This window comes from Ambystoma mexicanum, chromosome 13, assembly GCF_040938575.1.
Source record: "Ambystoma mexicanum isolate Mex_15411 chromosome 13, UKY_AmexF1_1, whole genome shotgun sequence".
NCBI classification, from domain to species: Eukaryota; Metazoa; Chordata; class Amphibia; order Caudata; family Ambystomatidae; genus Ambystoma; species Ambystoma mexicanum.
In genome coordinates, this window is record NC_090938.1 from 344,793,259 (window position 1) to 344,806,399 (window position 13,141).

Below are 13,141 nucleotides of genomic sequence, written 5' to 3' on the forward strand. Positions count from 1 at the left end.
GACGAACTCCAAGTGCCGGAGGTTTGCCAGCAGGTTTCCCCAGGCGAGGAGCATGGGCGATGCTTTCTCGTTCCCCTGGGAGGGCCTGTTCCTCTACTCGTTCCCTCCTTTGCCACTGCTAATCCGGCTCGTCAACCAGCTCAAGAGGTCACGGTGCAGGATGATCCTCGTCGCACCTGCGTGGCCGAGGCAGATATGGTTCCCGGACCTTCTGGACTTGTCAGCGTCCCCGCCAATCAAGCTGCCGGTGGACGCGGATCTGCTCTCCAGGGAAGGAGGCGCCATCCTCCACCACGACCCGAAGTCGCTGAACTTGCAGGCCTGGCTCCTGCAGCGCTAGAGTTTGGAGGATACGACATACCGGCCGACTGCAGAGAGGTTCTTGCAAAGGCCAGGGCGTCCTCGACTCTTAAATGCTACGGACACAAATGGAAGAGGTTCTCTGTCTGGTGCCACGCACAGAAGATTAACCCTCTACGGATTACGGCTCCCCAAGTACTGCCGTACCTGCTGACGCTGGCCAAAGCTGGACTGGCACACGCGTCCATCAAGATTCATCTTGCTGCGATCTCCCGATACACCAGAACCACGGGGCGGACGTCCTTGTGGTCTCATCGTCTGGTGAAAGAGTTCATGAAGGGACTGTTCAGATCGTTCCCGCCGGTGAAGGCTCCGGCCCCGGCGTGGGAGCTCAACGTGGTGCTGACCAAGCTCATGGGACCTCCGTTCGAGCCTCTGCACTCGGCCCCGTTGAAGTTTCTGTCGTGGAAAACAGCGTTTCTTGTGGCCATCACCTCCGCACGATGGGTGGGAGAGATCCAGGCCCTTTCCTGCAAGGCCCCGTACTTGACTTTTCACGACACGAGGGTAGTGCTCAGGACGCACCCCTCCTTCATGCCCAAGGTACCGTCGGACTTCCACCTCAACGAACCCTTGGTGTTGCCTGTATTCTTCCCGTCGCCTTCGTCGCCGGCTGAGAGGACTTTGCACTCGCTGGATGTGGCTAGAGCGCTGAAGTTCTACGTGGACCGCACGAAGTGTTTTCGGAAGACGTCACAACTCTTTGTGAACTTTGGACCTGTCAATCAGGGGAAGGCTCTCTCGAAGGCTTCCATTTCCAGATGGCTCTCCGGCTGTATCATGTACTGTCATCGGTTGGCAAACCGACCGCTGCCTGGCCGTCCGAGAGCCCATTCCACCAGAGCGATCGCAGCTACCACGGCTTTCCTTTCTGGTGTGCCCCTGCTGGACATATGCAGGGCTGCTACGTGGAGGTCGACGCACACCTTCACGAAGTTCTACTGCGTCGATCGGGATTCCAGGGAGGAGTCCAGGGTCGGCCAAGCAGTGCTGCGCAACCTGTTCGCCTGAGGTGAGCCTGGTGAGGAGGTAAGATGCTTAATGTGGAGTTTGATGCAATGCTTAATGTTGAGCCTTTGCCACCTCCCGTGGTTGTGCATGTGTGTACTGCTATGTATTCTTTATTCATGAGCATGTGAATCCATGCCAGACCCCATGCTGGAGAAGAAACAAGTTACTTACCTGTAACTGTTGTTCTCCAGCATGGGTCTGGCATGGATTCACATGCGAACCCTCCCGCCTACCCCTCTGCGGCTCTTCACTTGGTCATACTGCCACTTCACGTGCTTCCAAATCTGAAGATGGCTGCCAGAGGCGGTGCTTAGGTAGAGGGCAGTCATTGGCTGTGGTCAGTATGACGCAGAGACCAGTGATTGGTTATTACTACGAAAGACAGATCAGAAACGAAACTGATACTGGTTTTTTCTTTACCGAGGATTCCCAGCCTGACGACGGGGAATATTCATGAGCATGTGAATCCATGCCAGACCCATGCTGGAGAACAACAGTTACAGGTAAGTAACTTGTTCCTTCCAAAGTGCCTCCCTATCTGTGTTCTGGCTTCATCTTGTAAGCTCTCTTGTGGTGCTAGAGTTCAGTTCAGTTTGATTAACATTTGATAACTACTTCTTTGGAGTCCCTCCCTGAATCGTTATTGTCGGTTTATCAAATCAGACTTCAGATAGTACAAAGAGGGATGGATATGCAAAACTGTGGGTCTCTTGATATCAAACAATGAGGACTACCAGATGGAAGTTTAATGATTATTTATACAAGTGGCATGCAAGCTCTTATGTATGCTCACTCACTCCCAATTCTCTCCCCAGTTTGCTGAAGCAGAGAGTGCCCGCCGCGCCCTGGAGCAGCTAAACGGGTTTGAGCTGGCTGGCCAACCCATCAGGGTGGGCTATGTGACGGACCGACTGGATGGTGGCTGCGATATTTCGTTCCCAGACAGTGACGAGGCAGAGCGAGCCAAGGCGCTCGAAGTAGCACGGATTCAGCTTATGGCTAAGCTGGCGGAAGGTAGGTATTGGTTACAGCAAGTGGTGAAACAAGGCGAGGCTATAAGCAATCTCTCCTCCTGGAGTAAGGAAGCAGGGCATTGGGTTAATGTTCCATGCTATTAACCATCTAATTACAATTGGCAAGTGGGGTCCAAAGTGTGCTAATGTTTGCTTGCCAGGAGCTGTAGATGCTTTCCTAGTACTGTTAAGGAGTTCACACATTGTGCTTAATATTTGCTCTGGGTTGTAGTATGTTGTGGTCACACTTGTGCCTGGTGAAAAGTTGTATAAATATGGTGAGTCTTAAAGTATTTTACATGGCCTTATGCATAGGGCAAGAATGACCCACACCTATGTTATAAGGCTTCTCAACAGATGCCAGGCTCTCCCATGGGTAATTTAGCATCAGAGATTGTACTCTTAGAAGGAGAGCTGGGTGGTAAAAAGGTACAGTGTAACCAATTGTGTAGCCAGGATTTCTTGCTACGGTGGGCCTGTACAATATTCTTGCAGGACTAAGGCAGGGGCCCGCACAACTAAAAGAGATATTTGCTTTACCAGGGTGTTTTCTCTCGCTTGCTTGTGCTTATTGTTAGGCAGAAACCTGTGCAGTTCCCTCTGGGACCGCTGCAAAAGATTTAGGACTACAGGTGTTTGGCAGTAAACCCACTTGGTAGCACTCTTTACCACACAGATTCACTTGATAGCTGTGGCTTAGCAGTCAGACTTCCCTCAAGAAGAGTTAGGCAGTATACAGAGCATTCACAATAGGTCAAGAGAACGCAGTAGAACAAGTAAACACTGACCAGGGCTTGGTGTAAAAGAGAGATAATTATTTATTTAAAACCACATCTAGAAAAACACACAGGCACTAATAGTAGGCAATTCAAAAACACAGTCACTAAAAGATATACACTCCCTTAAAAGAATATTAGACAAGTCTTAAGTAAAGCCCCACTTATTTTCAGACAGCGGTGAGCGCTTAACGTAGATGGCACTCTAATAGTTTGTTTTAAAAAGGGAGAGAAAAGCAGAGAACAAGTTGAAAAAGATCCCAACACTTTTACCAGAACATAACAAGAGAGGAAGGCAAAGTAAAACCGTGAAGTTAGAGTCAGTAGGCTGGATCCGCTTTAAGGGGATCGAAACGAAATGTGTCCAAGGTCACACGGTTGCAGTGCACAAAAGTCTTGTAATGGTTCAAAAAGGAGTTGGATTAGAGAAAGGGACCAGTTAGAGGGTCAAGGCGGCCAGCCCAGTCCAGAAGGTTAAGGGGTTATTATTACCTTGTTGCAATTTTTAGAAAGGGAGGTCTGGCGGACACGGTACCTTAAAGTGGTGAGAACGCTCCAGCGGGGGCAGTTGTTCCTGGCAGCGGGTGCAAGTCAGTGCTTCGTCCGGGGGAAGAGAGGATCTCACCGTGGAGGAAGACAGGAGTCCGTTGCACTGCCAGGGAAGAGATCAGCCGCAGAGTTTCTCAGGTACCAGGAGCGGTCCGTTGGTTCGCGGTTCACTGGTGAGTGGCTATGCGGCCGCCGGGGTGCTTGGCACGGGCAGTTCGACCACAAACCGGTCTGGGGTGCGAAGAAAAGAAGGTAAACTGGTTGTGCCCACCAGTCAGGGGAAGAAGCCTCTCCAGCCGGGAGATTTTCTCTGTCGTCGGGAAGTGGTGAGTGGGTTCTGCAGGGCTCCACCGGTGGTGTCGTCGTGGTAGGTCGGCTCAGCTTCTCCCTCGTCGGATTCTCAGGTCCTGTGGCGACTTCTGAAGTTCCAGTCCCCAAAGTCCTGCTTTTATGTAGCAGACCCCCATTCACTCAGCCTAGTTGTCACTCAAACATGCTAAGTGGTGAGCCGGCCGGCTCACCACTTGGGCCAATCACACAAGAGTGCGACTTGAGTTACCAAGGTAACTCAGTCCAGGGTGCCTAAACCCCTCCCACACCCCCTGTGGTACCCAGACAGAGTGGAACCACTTTTGGAGGCTTCTGTGTAGAAGCCTGCCAAAAAGTGGAACAAAGGGCTCGACTTGGGTTGGAGTCACAGAAGAGAACACAAACGCCATTATAGAATCGAGTCTTGGCAAAGAATACCAACCAGAGAATTAATATTAATTAAATAAACCGGCGGTATGTTCGAGGCTATGAGAATTAAATAATTAAAGTTGGTAGCCTCGAACGTGGGAAAATCCCATAGGAAAATATTCGCGGTCGAATATAGAAAGTAGTTTCCACTGCCACCAGCCAAAACCCGATCAGGGGGGACGGAGACGTGCCCCCTCGACTAACAGAACCCGGGGCAATCGAATTGCCCCGACCAGTACGGCCACAATATGATGGTTTGTGCTGGTTTCTGTTAATAATTTGGGACTAGTAAAGCCAATGGTGACTTTACATGCCCTGGGAGACAGTAGTCAGTCCCAGGGTATGGAGTCTATGGTGGGGTGTCACTATGACACCCCTGTGTTACTGCACGGAGGGTGCTGTGTAACACACATAGTAAAAACACATGAGACCCTATGGAGTAAAGGACCCCATAGCCCCTAAAACACATAAGCAGTCAAAGAAACACCATAAATCATGTCCAAGAGTGGGAGAAAAAGAGTCTCACTCTTGGCAGGAGGAAAAACCAAACTCCAGAAATCCAGCAAAGCTGCTGGGAACTCACTAGGTTAGGAAATTCAGCCTAAAGAGAGAATTCTCCCTAACACTTATCAGTCCAAAGTTTGAACTGTCCTCGGCTATTGTGTACTTTTGACGAGTTAAGAGACAATTCAACCAAAAACCAACCTCAATTGTTTTAATTCTGTACTTTCAAGACACACAAGATCACCTGCCTGTAGTCCTCGTTTGGCAAGGGCATTCACCTTGTTCGTCTGTATGATGTGAAAAATTAAGTTCATTGAAAAAGATAAATTATTCATCTTGCAAGCTGATACAGCTTGCGCCTTGAAATACCATTTTTATGTAGGAACATTATAAATACCCAAAAAATAAATAAACTAAGCATTTTAAAAAGAAAGGGGTTTTTCTTTCTGATTTAATTTTAGGCTTTGAGATCAGATGCACCCGTTGCAGTTGAATGGAAAATGGTGAAGATTTGGTGAAGAATAGTAATATCCTTGACAGTGTCAGCTGTTCTTTTTGTTTTTGTTGAGAAAATGCATGAATACCCTGTGGACCTAGATTCCTTTTTATTCTGTTTGCGTTGGCTGTACTGTCCATTGGAGAAGCACATAGGTAACAGCTTGATATGCAGCAGTGCTGGAGAGATTTTCCTTAAGTCCTGTGGACAGGGTCTTTAGGTACGTCTTTCTTACTTTTGACCAAAGCTTGCCCGAAGCTTCACCATGCTCTCTTAAATTGTAGTGTGGCTGAGCGGCCCATGCTTAACTGTTGTGACTGGGTCATTAGCCTGATCCTATCAAGATGGGATGGAGGGGACCCGTCTCAACCTGGGGTGGGAGGCCTACCAGGGTGGAAGCCAGAGCCAGTTATACCCCAGATGAGAAAGGTGCCAGTTGTGAGGGCTCCAGCCCTAGTCCCTTTTCTGTGTGCCCATATGATTGAAAATGGTACCACAACTCCATTTCTAAATGCTGGCCAGTTTTCAGTAAGCTAGAAATACCAGCTGCCTCAGTGATGGAACAAAGAAACTTCCCACAAGATCCCCAGTAGGGGTACCCAGTGTCATTGCACCCCGACAGGCAACACAACACCAATAGAATGCAATGCAAAACGACAGCTCATGGGCAGAATGTTGCAGTCTGCTCTGTACAACAAGCTCAATCACTAGTAGCAGAGAGCGGAGCGGCGTTGTCACACAAACTGTCCACTGCTTGAGAAAGAATAACCGCTTACCGATACCTGCCCTGTAGAGCAACCCATTACCAAAGACTATCTTGCAAAGGATTTGAATCCTCACACAAAGTGGAACTTTGATAATAGAGGGCTGCCATTGGCGGTCTGAGGCGGTCCCACATGGAATAAAGAGACATTGGTTAGACCCACATATATGTACTGGAATATCTGCAACCATGATTGGCCCAGGGAACCAGAAAGGGAGTGCCAGTGGGAACAGGAAGGGGAGGATGTAAGGGACAAAAGGAAATGGGATAGTGTGTGGGTTGTTGAGATGTGCTCAGAAGAGGTAACAAACCAAGAGACCAGAAGTAGGAAGGATGCTAGAAATGAGCATGGAACCAGTATACACAGAAGATGAGGTATTGGCTGGTGTGAGAAAGTGTGGTATTTTTTTTGTATTTTATTTAGATTTGTGTAGCGCCTATGCGCTTTACAAAAAGTGTACACAGTACAATCAAAAGAAGCAGTTGCATAAAATGTCCAGTATGAACAAGAAAGTAAATGCGATTTTATCTGAACACGAAAAGAGGTAACATGATAATAGAGTGAAGAGAATTCCATAGTTTAGGGTCCAGGAATGAGAAAGAGCAGAAGCGTGACTGGGCACAAGGGGAACGAGGACTAGTCAATAAAAAATTGGGCTTCATTGCGTAAGAATTGAGTAGGATGATACCAGAGGACCAGGGATGATAGATAGGAAGGGGTCATGCCATATAAAGATTTGGAAACAAGGGAGAGAAATGAAATTTGAGGCGGGATTTGCGAGGCCTGAAGGGTACCGGTAATAGATTAATGCGTGGTAAGGTTTACCAATAAGGGGGATAGAAGAATTAAAAATAGATCAAAATGGAGCAAGAGGAGAAGCAGATAATCTAAGAAGAGACGTGCAATAATACAAACGAGAAAAGAAGGAACTGGAGACGAAAGGTTTAGTGGCATTAAAATTAAGGTAAGAACAAATGCTAAAAAAAAAGTGGAAATTATAGGTCCTAGCAATATCAGAGATGTGAAAAGAAAATGATGAAGAGAGATCCAAGATAATGTCAAGATTGAGAGCTGATGTTGAAAGAGGGAGGTGAGATGGAGGAAAGATAATAGAATATTGCCGAATATGGGGGCTGTGAGTGGAGGGGAAGAAAAAGACCTCAGTTTTTGCCAAATATAACTGGAGACAGTTGGCTGTCATCCAGGATTCAATGACAGTGAGAAGCAAGCTGAAAGACGGGAATGCAGAGACCGAAAAAAGATTGAAAATGAAAAAATGTATTGTGACTCATCTGCAGAGAATTGATAAGAGAAACTAGAAGGAGATAATAGCAGAAAGAGGGATAGTGTAAAGCATAAAGAGAGGAGGACCAAGTACAGAACCCTGAGAAACTCTGAAATAAAGTGGATAGAAAATAGAAGAATGGATCTGGCCAATTAACAGAATAGGAGCATCCAGAAAGATAAGAAAGAAACCAATTGTGAACATAATCAGCGACCCCTTAGGGGGAAAGCCTGTGTGAAAGGTTAGCGTGATCCACCATGTCAAATGCTGCAGATAGGTCAAGTTAAATAAGCAAAGAGGATTGTTTATTGTACCAAGCAGATAGAAGAAAATCTTTAAAAGAAAGCAAGGCTGTTTGTCGATTTAAGGGGCAGAAACCAAATTACAGTGGAGGAAGACCAGAGTGAGAATTCAGAAAGGAGGAGACCCTGAGCGTAGACCTCTCTCCCTCTCTCTCTCTCTCTTTCTCTCTCTCTCTCTTTCTCTCTCTTTCTTTCTCTCTTTCTCTTTCTCTCTCTTTCTCTCTCTTTCTCTCTCTTTCTCTTTCTCTTTCTCTCTCTCTCTTTCTCTCTCTTTCTTTAGAATAGGTATGATGATTGCATATTTGAAATCCAAGGGGAAAACTACAGAGAATAAAGAATAATTGAAGATAATAGTAGTGCAAGGAATATGATGGGTTAATGATTTGAGGGGTGAGATAAGAAAGAAAGGGGTATCCGAGGGTGCTGCAGTGCAGTGGGCAGGGGACGACGAACTTTACAGTATCGATAAGTAAATGCGACATTGCCTGCATTCATTATTATGCTCAGGCACTCCTGAGCCCTGCTAAGATGGCCTCTGCCGTCTCTCTGCCTCCAGTGGGCTCGCAGTCTGCTGCTTATTTCCTGGAGCCTGCCGATTGGTCGCCTGGGGGACACAACACCGACCAGCTCTAGCAGCCGGCCACAGTCGAAGGCCAGAAGCAAATGCCTGCATCTACAGTCTCTGCCGATGAAGTAAGGCAACATGAGTCGCCAAGGCACAGCGTCCTACCTCAGCATTATGACAACCTCCCTGCGGCGAGCATAAGGTAAGCAGAAGCCTGTAGGCCTTATCTGCACGTATACATATGAAAAATAATCAGGATGGAAGATCCTACAAGCAGTTGTGTGGTTCTGAATGTTTGTATTTATTTCAAAATGACACACAAAACATTTTTGGTGACTTGATAGTTACTTTACAGTACTTTCGATAAGCACGAAAGTTTGAGGCAAACGGACAAGAGTGATTGTACACAGTGGTAGCACAGGTAAGTGTCAACCTCAGAAATATTGAGGTCAAAACTCCACATAGAGGCACATTCCCAACAATGAGGTAGGAAGGACCTACAATTGAAAGAGGGTGCGCCCGAGACTGAAAGTGGTCCCAGGCGTGGTTCACACAAAGTGTGCACAACAGTTTTTACAAAACATACACGAGAGGGGGATGGTACAGTTGTATCACGGGGGATCGACACAGCTGTGTTTCGGCCAAGTAGGGCTTGATTGGAGCCTGTTTATATGCTGGCCTTCATCAGGATGGACACCAATTGCGGTGTGGTCCGTAGAATCTGCTGCTGCAATAGCAGTGGGATGCTGTGGACAATCCTCAAGAAGTTGCTGGATTGCTGGTGCGAAAAGCACTTAGAGTGGGCCGTAGTTTCCTGAAGACCGACGTCTCTCAGGGTCCCGCGAGCTGGAATGAGCCAGACCGCTAGGCCCTCTAGCGCCGTGGAAGGTAGTACACCTACCGATAAACCATCGGAGCCACTGTCTCACGCCGATTCGGTGACTATCGAAAGCAGTATCGAAAGAATTACGGCGGAGGTGGATCTTACCCCGGTTCCGCCTAAAATTATGGGACAAGCCGCGGAAAAAGTTTTCAGATGCAGATTGGGATCCCGATTATTATGATGCTTATGAAGATAGTCAAGAGCCTCTTTCCGACACCCTAAGAGACTCGTTTCGACGCCGTAGGGCGGAGAACACTGTTCTTCCACCCGTAGGCCCGCTTGGGTTCACTAAATGGACTACAGAGAAGTTTGAAGGGTGTATGGATCGGCTAGAGAAGATTATCAGTTTTTCTGATCATCCTCCCCCGGAAAGGGCTCTTGTAGACCCTAACCTCCAAATTCAAGAAGATCAGTCTCATGCCTTTCAGCATGAAGATGTTGTCTACATGGACACATATAGGGACATTTATAATGAAGAGGAAGAAGCTTCATCTCTACAAAGTTATGAGGACGAACAACAGGATACTACGGACAACTGGGAAGAAACCCAGCAGGAAGGTCAGGACCCATGGACACAGCAAGATCAGGACACTGATGTTTTGTGGCTGGATTCTCCTCCGTCCACCCCGGCTCGGCAGGCCTCTCCTGTAGATGACCAAATGGCATTTAACTCTATGTTGAAAAAAGCAGCTGAATACTTTAAAATGTCCACTCAAGAGGCTGTGCCTGAGCAGGATTTTGTAGAGGAAATCCTTAAGGAGAAACCTCCATCTAGCCAGGCCATCCCCCTCCTTAACTCTGATAAGAGAAGGGTGGCCCCCTCATTGGTATCACCAGCTCAAACTCGGGCAGTGAACTTAAGAGTCGAAAAATTATTTCGCCCTTCCCCTTCCAACCCTCTAAACATTAGAGGGCACGCCGTCCCAGATTCATTGGTAGTGACTACCACTCGGAAAAGGGCAGGGGTACCCCTTGCCACGGGGGAATCACCACCGGACAAGGAATCCAAGCGACTGTATGCCCTTGGCAAACGTGTCACATCAGCGGCCTCATACACTACGCGGATTGCTAATAATACAACACTATTGGCAACTATGCTGACGCCCAATGGAACTTGCTCCAGGAAGGCCCCCAAGAGGTTCCTGAACCCGCCAAATCAAAGCTTCTCTCCATTGTAATGGAGGGAAGACAGGTTAACCAGCATGTGATCGAAAACACCCTGGACACTGCGGAAACTGCAGGCAGGTCTCTGGCCCAAGGGACCCTACTGAAAAGACACGCCTGGCTGCGTACCTCTGGTTTTGAACCGGAAACTCAAGCCTCCCTCATCAATAAGCCCATTGAGTAATCTAACCTCTTCGGGAAAGCGCTGGATGAGGCTTTGGAAACAGCCAAGAAGCAGCATGAAACTTTGAAGTGTCTGCAACAGATCACACAGAAACCTTCCACCCAGTGGGGTAATAACTCTCGGCGGTCCTTTCGAGGGCAAGCCCGTGCTGGTCAAAACAACTACGGCATGGGAAACTTCAACCCAGGACAAACTTCTGCGGACCCCGTATACTAACCGTCAAGGAGTCAGAAACGCGGCAAAGGCAGAGGTAGAGGCCCCATTCCCAGAGGAGCCACAGCCTCTGGTCAGAAATTACCACCAAATCTAGGTCCCCTCCCATGTAACCCCAGGCGGGGGGTGATTAACATCTTTCCTCATGGCATGGGAGGGGATAACTTCAGACCAGTGGGTCATAAAGACGGTCGCCCACGGTTACTGTGTGGAATTTGCCCGACCTCCACAATTCAGACCGCCGCGCTCATGGCGCCTTTCACCGGACCATCTGGAGATCCTGAATCGAGAGGTGGAAGCACTGCTGGGAAAGGACGCCATAGAAGCCGTCCCTATTCTTCAGGTAAACAAGGGCATTTATTCAGTGTACTTCCTTGTACCCAAAAAGGACCTCACCATGCGCCCTCTTCTAGACCAGCGCCCAGCGAACAAGTTTATAAAACCCCAGAAGTTTTGCATGGTAACACTGCAAGAGGTGATCCCATTTCTGAAACAAGGGGACTACATGGCAACATTGGACATGAAAGATGCATACTTTCATATTTCAATGTTGCCAGCGTACAGGAAATATCTAAGGTTCATGATCCAGGACAGGCATTACCAATTCAAGGTACTCCCCTTCGGCATCGCCTCGGCGCCACAGGTGTTTACCAAAGTCCTGGCAGTGACGGCAGCACACCTGCGCAGACTATCAGTCCCAGTTTACCCTAACCTCGACGACTGGCTCATTACGGGGGACTCGTTCGATGCATGTTTTTCGAACACCCAAAAAACAGTAGCTCTCCTTCAGTCTGGTTTTCTCAATCAACGAAAAGAAATCCAGTTTAGTCCCCAGTCAAATAAAACAATTTCTGGGAGCTCTAATTCGGACGAAGAACGGTCTCGTCTTCCCCTCCAACGAAAGGGTTCAGAATATGCTTTTTCAGATCCCTCAATATGTAGCCAGTCAGGAGGTGACGGTGTGCAAGGCCATGCGCTTGCTAGGAATGATGGCGTCATGCATATACTTGGTTCCCCACGTGCGGCTGCGCATGCGTCCCATGCAGGATTGGCTCAACAGCCAGTGGAGTCAGGCCAGCGGACAATGGGAAGATCTAGTAGTTGTCTCGCCAGCCCTCGATCTCTCTCTGCAGTGGTGATCAAGAGAAAACCTCTTGAAGGGGATGACCTTCACCACCACTGCAGTGGAAGGCACTCTCACTACAGACACATCTCTCACAGGGTGGGGAGCTCATCTGCTTTAGCAGACAGCGCATGAAGTTTGGTCTCCTCAAGTAGCGTCCAACCACATAAACCTACTGGAGCAATTAGCGGTGTTCAAGGCTATGAAAGCCTTTCAGGTGCAACTGCAAGGGAAGGCAGTGCTGATTCTAACGGACAGCACTACAGCTATGCATTACCTGAACAAACAGGGGGGCACTCACTCTCCAGGGCTATCCAAGCTGTCCCAAAACATTTGGATATGGGCTCTCAAACACAAGATGTTTTTGTTGTCCCAACATGTTCCAGGGGAACTCAATCTTCCGGCAGACGTACCCAGCAGAGACTTTCCTCTGCCCGAAGAATACGAATGGTGGCTACAAGAAGACATTGTGTCCAACGTCTTCGCAGAATGGGGCTTCCCAGAGATCGACCTGTTCGCAAATCAGGAGAACGCCCAATGCCAAGACTACGCCTCCAGGTACCCCCAGAACCGATAAAAGGGGAACAGTCTCTGGATAGCATGGTCAGGGAAATTTGTGTACGCTTTTCCCCCCAACTCCCCTTCTCAACAAGATAGTGCACAAGATGCACCAGGAACCAGTTACCATGATACTGGTGGTCCCCATGTGGGCCCGCCAACCCTGTTTCGCTCACCTGATGGAAATGTCCCTCTCCCCACCAGTGAAACTACCCTGCCCGTACAACATGTTGTCTCAGGACAGTGGGGAGACCCTACACCCATGCCCACAAACTCTGAACTTAGAAGCATGGCTCCTGAGGTCATAGAGTTTGGACACCTACAACTCCCTCAGAGGTGCATGGATATACTCAGGGAAGCTAGAAAATCAAATACACGTTATTGCTATGCCAGCAAATGGAAACGTTTTGTTATCTGGTGCAATTCCAAGGGAGTCAATCCCATCGATTGCTCACCCACACACATTGTGCTGTACCTAACCCATCTGTTGGACACTGGGTTAGTCTTCAATTCCCTAAAGGTTCATCTGGCTGCTCTGTCAGCCTACACCACGTCACAACAAAGGGTGTTGTGGTGGAAAATACCGGTGATTAAAGCATTTATGGCAGGGGTTAAGAGGATTTATCCTCCCATTTTTCACCCGGCCCCTGGAT

The 13,141-nt window shown here is 48.3% G+C and overlaps 1 protein-coding gene across 4 annotated transcripts in view; it reads left to right on the forward strand.

Annotated features, from left to right (window-relative positions):
• The window catches only part of RBM23 (RNA binding motif protein 23), a 1,244,959-nt gene that overhangs the window by 1,078,807 nt on the left and 153,011 nt on the right, over positions 1-13,141 (forward strand). For 3 of the 4 annotated variants that reach the window (XM_069633849.1, XM_069633851.1, XM_069633850.1), the window contains one exon: positions 2,187-2,385. In XM_069633849.1, the coding sequence (XP_069489950.1) occupies positions 2,187-2,385 (199 nt within the window). Of the gene's footprint in view, positions 1-2,186; positions 2,386-8,354; positions 8,566-13,141 lie in introns of all 4 variants that reach the window. The other variant, XR_011282968.1, reaches the window with a different exon arrangement.